Source organism: Urocitellus parryii, chromosome 3, assembly GCF_045843805.1.
Source record: "Urocitellus parryii isolate mUroPar1 chromosome 3, mUroPar1.hap1, whole genome shotgun sequence".
In the NCBI taxonomy this organism is placed as follows: Eukaryota; Metazoa; Chordata; class Mammalia; order Rodentia; family Sciuridae; genus Urocitellus; species Urocitellus parryii.
Window position 1 is genome coordinate 206125966 of NC_135533.1, and position 8987 is coordinate 206134952.

At 40.9% G+C, this 8987-nt stretch overlaps 1 protein-coding gene across 1 annotated transcript; it reads right to left on the bottom strand.

Annotated features, from left to right (window-relative positions):
- Positions 1-379: 379 nt before the first annotated feature.
- On the bottom strand, positions 380-8597 carry LOC113183496 (uncharacterized). The gene is made up of 4 exons (XM_026389809.2): positions 8508-8597; positions 3743-3869; positions 3476-3536; positions 380-2169 (listed from the first exon to the last, which is right to left on the bottom strand). Exons 2-4 carry the CDS (start codon positions 3774-3776, stop codon positions 1347-1349), a joined length of 918 nt encoding a protein of 305 aa, XP_026245594.1. The 5' UTR covers positions 3777-3869; positions 8508-8597; the 3' UTR covers positions 380-1346.
- Between the last annotated feature and the right edge of the window lie 390 nt (positions 8598-8987).

Genomic DNA, 8987 nt, shown 5'->3' on the forward strand with positions numbered 1-8987 from the left:
CAGTAGGAAAGAGCCCCTGGGGATCAATCCCTGGTACTAAAATAAGAAAAAAGGAGAAAAACTTTGCTCCCCGATTTAAAAACATACTATTACCAGGTGTGATGGTGCATGTGTCATCCCAGCAGTTCACAAGGCTGAGACAGGGATCACAAGTTCAAAGCCACCCTTAGCAATTAAACAAAGTTCTAAGCAACTTAGCAAGACCCCGTCTCAAAATGAAAACAAAATACTACCTATTAAACTTACACGGTATTGCTTGAACAAAACAAAATTGTCACCTCAACATTTATTTTCAAGAGTAAAATTGGCAATACCCCAGAGATTTAATTTATGAAACACTGATAAACACAGACACACAAATATATTTTATTTCCTTCAGCTTGTGTATTTTCTGAAGCATGCTACAAAACTTACTTTGCTTCAAGCTCTTCGTATTATTTGCATTTATAAGATCCCACTACATGTGGAACTTCCACAGGACTTAGAAAGTTATAACTGATGACTTTTTGTACTTTCATTTATAAGGCTTTAATCCAATGTGCATCTTACACACAGGCCAACTGAAGTCTTATGTGCACTTCTTTTATTCTAGGATTTCTTTCCATGTTGTGTTCTTTTAGGTCTGTGAATTGAACCAAGATGACTAAAGGCATTCCCATGTGCTTTACATGTATAAAAGGGCTCTCCACTCTGCATTCTCATTTTTGCTAAAAGACCACAGGATAGTAAAAGACTTTCCACATTTCACATTTAAGGTTATTCTTTAGTGTGAGTTCTTTTTTTAATATTTATTTTTTAGTTATAGTTGGAAACAATATCTTTATTTCACTTATTCTTATGTGGTGCTAAGGATGGAACCCCAGCCCCAGTGTGAGTTCTTTCATGTTTGTAAAAGGAACTGGATTGATTGAAGGCCTTTCCACATTGCCTACACACATAGGGCTTCTCACCAGTGAGTTCGTTCATGTATATGAATGTAACCAGATGAACTAAAGGCTTTCCCACATTGCTTACATACATAGGGTTTCTCTCCAGTGTGAGTCCTTTCATGTTTTTTGAGGGAACTGGGATGATAGTAGCCTTTCCCACACTGCTTACATAAATAGGGTTTCTCTCCATTGTGAGTTCTTTCATGTATCTGAGTGTAACTGGAAGAACTAAAGACTTTCCCACATTGCTTGCATACAAAGGGTTTCTCTCCAGTGTGAGTTCTTTCATGTATTTGAACATAACTGGAAGAACTAAAGGCTTTCCCACATTGCCTACATACAAAGGGTTTCTCTCCAGTGTGAGTTCTGTCATGTCTTAGAAAGGAACTATAATCAACAAAAGCTTTCCCACATTGCCTACATACATGGGCTTTCTTTGAAGTGAGTTTTTTCATGTTTTCTGAAGGAACTGGGAACACAGAAAGCTTTCCCACACTGGTTACAAACATATGGTTTCTCTCCACTATGAGTTTGTTCATGTCTTCGAAAATTACTCAAAGAACGGAAGGCTTTCCCACATTGCTTACATCCATAAGGTTTCTCTCCACTGTGAGTTCTTTCATGTGTTCGAAAGTTACTCAAATAAAAGAAGGCTCTCCCACATTGGTTACATTCATTGGGTTTCTCTCCACCGTGAATTCTTTCATGTGTTCGAATGGAACTGTAATCCCTGAAGCCTTTACCACATTGTTTACATACATGGGGTTTCTCTCCAGTGTGAGTCCTTTCATGTTTCTGAACAGAACTGGAACAGGCAAAAGATTTCCCACGTTGCTTACATTTATAGGGTTTCTCTCCAGTGTGAGTTCTTTCATGTATTTGAATATAACTGGAACAACTGAAGGTTTTCCCACATTGCTTACATTCATGGTGTTTATTTCCACTGTGAATTCTTTCATGCTTCAGAAAGCATTTGGTAAAACTGAAGGCTTTCCCATGTTCCTTATATTTATAAGGTTTCTCTCCATATTCCCAATATTCATATGGTTTGTATCCAGAGTGAGCTCTGTGTGTATCATTTAAGGATGAATGACCAACGAGGACTTTTCTACACACAAGCCTTTCATCTTGTTTTATTGAAGGAGTTTTCTTATTCAGGAAAGGATCTGCAGACCAGCTGAATACTTTTCCACATTTGCTACCTAGTTTATGTTCAAAGAGTCTCTCTACCACTTGACTTCTGTAAAGGAAAAAAAAATAGAAGCAGTACACAACAAATGATTTGTTTATTAATGAGACATGCTCTTTTTATGTACGAATATCTGAACATGAATGTCCTAAATGTCCTGCACTATAGGTTAAGAACAGTTATTATCAAAACAGTGGTATTCACATCAGGTTTCTTTTTTCTTTTCTTACTTTTTTTTGGTGTGGTACTGGAGACAGAAGCAGGGTCTTGTACCTGCAAGGCAAGTGTTCTACTACTGAGATACATCCCCAATCCTTTTTGAGACAGGGTCTCAATTTGTTGAGGCTGGCCTCAAATTTCTGATCCTTCTTATTTCTTTCACAAGAGATTACAGGCAAGAATCACTATACCAGCTCATATGAGGTTTCTAATACTATTTCCCAGGTAATTATTTGACTACACTGAATGTTTATATCACATTGAAATACAATTGAGTGTTCCTTATTGTTTTAGATAGCTTTTCACTGCTGTGGCTAAAAAACCTGGTGAGAACAACTTTAGAGGAAGAAAAGTTTATTTGAGGGCTCATGGTTTCAGAGGTCTCAGTCCATAAACAACTGGCTGGGGCTTGAGGTAAGGCTTAACATCACAGTGGAAGAGTGTGGTGGAAGGAACTGGCTCATATGATAATCAAGAAGCAGAGAGAGAGACACTATTTGCCAGATATAAAATACATGCCCCAAAGGCACACCCGCAATGCCCACCTCCTCCAGCCATGCACTACCTGCCTCTAGTTACCACTCAGTTAATGCATGATTGGATTAAGGCTCTCATAACCCAATCATTTCTCCTCTAAACCTTCTTACATTGTCTCACATGAACTTTTGGGAGACACCGAACATCCAAACCATAACACTTATGCAAAAATTTCAGGGCCAAATCCATTTTGTATTTTGAAATATTTGAATGTACATAATGAGATCTTGAAGCTGTGCCCCACCTTAAACACAAAATTTACTTTTATATCATATATACCTTACACCCACACCTGCAAGGAATTTCATACATAATTTTAAATAATATTGTGCATGGAACAAAGTTCATATACATTAAGACATCAGAAAAATGTCACTTGTGTGGACATGATGTTGGTGCTTCACATGTTTCCAACACTGGAACATCTTTTTATTTTGGATTTTTCAATTATGGATGTTCAACTTGTATGCATTTTAAAAAATATTTTGAGATTTAATCAATTTGAAGCTGAAGTTATTTTTCCTCATTTGCTCATTTTTAAAATTTCCTGTCACTCCAAGATTCTTGAGGGACACTGCTTTCTTTTGTGAGTGTAAATTACCTTAGATTTCTCCTGCAGTTTTTGTAGTCATTTTTAATGCTCTCATCTTCCTGTCTTCTTCCTAAGAGTAGACAAAAAAATAATTATGAATTACTATAGTGTTACAGAAAAATTATTAAATCCTAGGTAGGTTCATGGTATAATGTGCTCATGACTGGAATATTCATCAAAGTTTTCCTTTACTTAGTCCAAATCATGAAGCAACATTGATGAACAAGAAACACTTGTTCTCTGATTGATTGTATAAGACAATGATGTTACTCTTACCTAGAGAAGCCAGGTTCCTGAAGGTTTCCCGCATCACATTTCTGTACAGCTTCTTTTAAGAAGGATCCAGCAAAGCCCACTCCTCCAGGGTAAAGTTCACAGTCATATCCTCAAAGGTCACTGACTCCTAAAACATCCCACACATTTCAAGCAGGAAAGGTGAGACTTGCTTTACTGGAAATCCATATTCACTACATAGTAAGGTCACATGATTCTATGTTCTCTAAATGTTCATTCCATATTACTCAGTCATAAAGAAGAATGACATTACAGCATTTGAATTGGAGACTATAGAGCTAATGAAATAAGCCAATCCCCCAAACCAAAGGCCAAATGTTGTCTCTGATATGTGGATGCTATCATACAATAAGGGGTGGGGGATGGATGAATAGAAGTTCATTGGGTTAGATAAAGGGGAACGAAGAGAAGGGAGGGGGAGGGAATCGAAAAGACAGTAGAATGAATCGGACATAACTTTCCTCTGATCATATAAGAATACACAATCAGGGTAACTCCACATCATGTACAAACACAAGAATAGGAAGTTAAACTCCACGTATGTATAATATGTCAAAACATAGTCTATTGTCATGTATAATTAAAAATAACAAATTAAAAATCTTTAAAAAATGTTCATTCCACTTCTTGGTCATCACACTAATTCTGACACTAGACTAGGGAACCATTTAGTAAAGTGACAGCACAACAAGAACACCTGTCATGCTGCTGGGTCACCCAACTTCTCTTTGTACAGAGTGTGCACAGCACCTCTCACAACAAACTGCTACTACTCAGTGTTCACAAAGTTAACAGCATCTGTACTGAGACTGCATGTTCTCAGAAATGCTTGAGAACAGAGTTAAACCTTTGCTGGTGTGTTTGGGAACTGCTCTTGGGATGGATCTCAGCAGCCTACCTTTAAAGATGGGTTAGCTGTTCCTAACCAGTTTCTGCCACCACATGATATTTGTCTAACTCCTATTGTCCCTGTGAATGTTTGCAAGTTTCTGACAGGTTCATCAGAGGAAGCCTACCTGATAAGCCCCCAAAATACACTACGGATGATGAATTTCTAATGAGCAAGTCTGGTAGATACTATTTAACACCTCTTGTCACAACTTGTTACTTAGAGAACTGAGCACATCATCTGTGATTGTACAGAGACAACTTTGGAAGTTCGGAATTGTTTCTTATAGGCAAACCTTAATTAAATACTAAGACTCATGGAGAACAGTTCACTAGGCTAAAAGAAAAATGTTATAGTTTTTATTTGAGATGTAAAGGAACAATGAAATTAGGGAAAAAATAGCCCATGTTTTTAGAAAGAGCTCAATATTACGAAGATGTCACTTCTCATACATATGTACAAAATTCTATAATTCCAAAAACACACTTTTGACTTGACAACAAAATGTCTAATGATGTTTAAAATCTTTTTTTTTATGTTCTTTTTTTTTTTTTTTTAATTTTGAGACCAGATCTCACTAAATTGCTTGGGGCCTTGCAAAACTGAAGCTGGTATCAAACTTGCAATCTTCATGCCTCAGGAGGATTACAGGCATTACAGGCATTCACCACAATGCACTGGCTGATTGTTTAAAGTCTTTGGGACAAGAAAAGTGACAACTTACCTAGCCTGGTCTGAGTTTCCTATCAGCTCCTCCCCCCCAAAAAAAGGAGTCCCCAGCCTTTTCATCATTTTATCTTGATGTGAGGCACAAAGGGAAGGAGTGTTGAGGGTTAAATACTGTCACCAAACATCCAAAAAAGGAATTAACATTTTTCCACTTTCTAGAATAGCATGGAAGCATAAAGAAGAGGACATTCCTGTCCACAGAAGAAAAACAAAGAAATTTAAAATCAACAACTCTTCTAAACTTGGAGAAGTAAGGTGGTATTCACTAGCTTAATATTTCAAAATCCATCATTTTCCTACATATCAAATACAAACAACTGGATTTGAAATTAAAAATCACAACACTATTTATACAGGAGAGAGAAACAATTTAATATAACATGAAAGCCTACATAAGAAATGTTCAACACCAGATGTCATCGACAAAACCAAAATATAAACATAGAGATGCTGTTTATAATAGCTGGACAAAAATTAGATTTACTAGGGCTGGGGTTGTGGCTCAGTGATAGAGCACTTGCCTAGTATGTTTGAGGCACTGGGTTTGATTCTCAGCACCACATATAAAAGTCAGATGATAAATTCATATGCTACCAAAATTCCTTACTAGCTGGGTGTGGTGGCCCCTGCCTATAATCCCAGCAACTGGGGAAGCTAAGGCAGGAGGATCATAGTTCAAGACTAGTCTGGACAACTTAATGAGACCCTATCTCAAGGGGAAAAAAAAAAAAAGACTAGAGATGGAGTTCAGTGATAAAAGAGCCCCTGAGTTCAATCACCAATACTGAAAAAGAAAAAAAATCTCTAATGCCTTTAAATTTATCCATCACTCTATCACCTACACATTATTATCCAAAGTACATGTATGAAGACACAAATTGGTGTGAATATACTTTCTATACAACCAGAGATATGAAAATTTGTGCTCTATATGTGTAATAGGAATTGTAATGTCATATATAAATAAAAAAATTAATTTAAAAAACTCTACTTAGTAATAAAACACATGAGAAAGCTATAAAGAATACCAAAAACTGCATCTTGTGGTCATCTCTGGGTGCAAACAAAGACGAAATCAGGAAGACACACCAGAAATAACCTATTTATTCACCTGCATGGTGAGTCCTCCAGTATTTATATTCTTACCTAAATTTAGTATGAAACTCATCATCCCACTCTCAGGTTCCAAACAAGAAAATCACCATACTGCACTTACATTAAAAAGGAAAATTCTTAAATGGTGAAGTAAACTGCTATTTTTTGAGAAGGACAATTATACCAAGGAAACAAAAGAAAGCAATAGGTTTCACAGGTCAAACACACTCCTATATTTATAGACCACTCTCACTGTGCAGTTGCAGCCCAGGGGGGCTTCCTCCCACAATGTGCGGGAAACCTGAGTAGCCAGGAAATGGAATTCTGGAATCTCCCCACACTATACTTGCCCCTCCTCTCAGCATAAAAAATCCTCCCTCCTCCACAGGTTCGATTCTGACAAGTGACCAAACTATCACCCAAAGCAATTGGAAAATTCCAACCTGTTGTGTTTTATCGACATCATTTCTGACTCCAAAGGTGTGCTGTTTGCTCAACACCAACCAATTCTCCAAGAAAGTGTCCCACAATTTAATTCTGATACCACCCAGATTTAGCACAGTCCTGACAAATTCAGGGTTCAGTCTGACCACTGTCTCCACTGCAGATGCCAGTTCAAAGCAGGTGTTTGCTCTGTCTGGTCACCAATTCCCATCAGAAGTTAAAGAAAGGTAACACCTTGAGTTTCCTCATTAGCATAAATTCAGACACTGCCTGAAAGAGGCTTATGATAACTAATCAAAGAGATTCCTACTGTTTAGGAATTCCAAGGGTTAAGCTTGCCAGAAGCTGGGATGAAGACCATTTGTTGTTGTTGTTGTTTATTATACTCTACACCAAAATAAAACCTCAAATTCATAAGCCATTTTCTCCAGCAGTTAGACACCAAAGGTGTCTTTCTCTCAGACTGTACCTCACAGGTTTTCTCAATTAACATACATTGCACTCTGACCAGACTGATAACGTGAATATAAAAGCAAACAGCATAAAATGCTGAATTTTAACCAAGAGCTCTAATCTTGGTAAAGAGCAGTGATTAAAAATCTCCTACCTCCAATACTTTGATTTGGGGAAACATCCTACCCCAAAATGAACACTCTCCCTATTACACTTAGATAATGGTCCCCCCCCCCTTTTTTTTAAACCAACAAGGCCAGATACACACTTTACAAATTCCCACTTTGGGCTTAATGTATAACTAAACTGATCAGTAGAAACAAAACAGTTAAATAAGCAGACTTTCCTCGTAGCTCTCCTTTTTCCAGGCCTGTTGACCCACCTCAGCCTGAGCCAGCACATAAGCCCCTCTTGAGCGTTACCCAAGCACCGGCGGACCTCAGGGGGAAAGTTCTCCTCTCCCCCAACTTTCCCTACTCCCTGCAAAAGAAAAGCCCTCTTCTGCCTTTATGTGCTTGCAAACCAAACGGTGAGGGCTTCTTCACCGCAATACTCCTTCCAGGTGGTCACTTGTGTCCATCACTTCGGTTTTTAAAACCAGGTGTAGTCACAGTCCAAGGACAGTACCAAGGTGTCAGAGAGGGCAACTCGGCTCCTCTTCCACCTCAACCCCAACCGTGTGGAAGCGGAAGGTCCCCCTCTCCTAGGGGTCTGGCTTCGTGGAGAAGCGCCTGGTAAATCAGGGATGGACTGGCAGCCAGCCCTAAGCAGCACTGGGAGGTGGTGGGTTTGAGACCTTCCTTCGCAAACAGGTAGGAATTCCGGGCAATTAAGCATGCCACGGGGGGAAAATGAGGAAAAGCTGGCGGCTCCCCCATCCCGCAGCTCCTCCCGCGTCTCCCCGGGACCCTCCCGCCGACACCGCAGTCTGGTGAGACCAGGACTCCGGGCTGGCCCAAGTCGCCGCGCAGGGATGGGACAGGACGCCGGGGTCCCGGCTGTCACGTCAGCCCCACGGCGCGGCAGGAGGGACCGAGGGCCGAACGCCGCCAGCGGCGGGGCCGACGTGGGGGGCCGGGTCCCTCCGCCCCTCCCGCCAGCGCTCCTTCCCCACCCTGCCCGCTCCCCAAAACTGACCATTTCCGGCTTCCGGGGTCGCCCGGAGTCCTCCCGACGGTAACTGGCGTCAGTGGACGCCACCAAGCGAAGGAGGCTGAGGCGCTGGCGTCTCTCAGAACAGCCGACCGCCCGCCCGTCACGGCGGCGCCTCAAATGCGGACCCTTCAGAGTCTGGGTCCGCCCCTCCCGCCGCCGGCGCTCCTGATTGGACAGTTCGCACGGCCCCGCGCCCCGCGCCTCTGATTGGCTAGTGATCCAGGACCCGCTCCCCAGGACCCGTTCCTCAGGACCCCAGCGGTCCCCTAACTTGGCAGAGATGAGCAAAAATGGCAGATTCTGGCTACAACACTTACCCGGCCTTGCTTCCTCCCCAGCACAGACCTGGCTCTGGCTGAGGATAAGTGGAACTTGCTCCTGGCTTTCCAGAGCGGTCAACCGCTTCTTAATTGTAACTCCGCGGTCTCGCTTCTTCCTCCTGGAAATAGGGTCATAAGCATG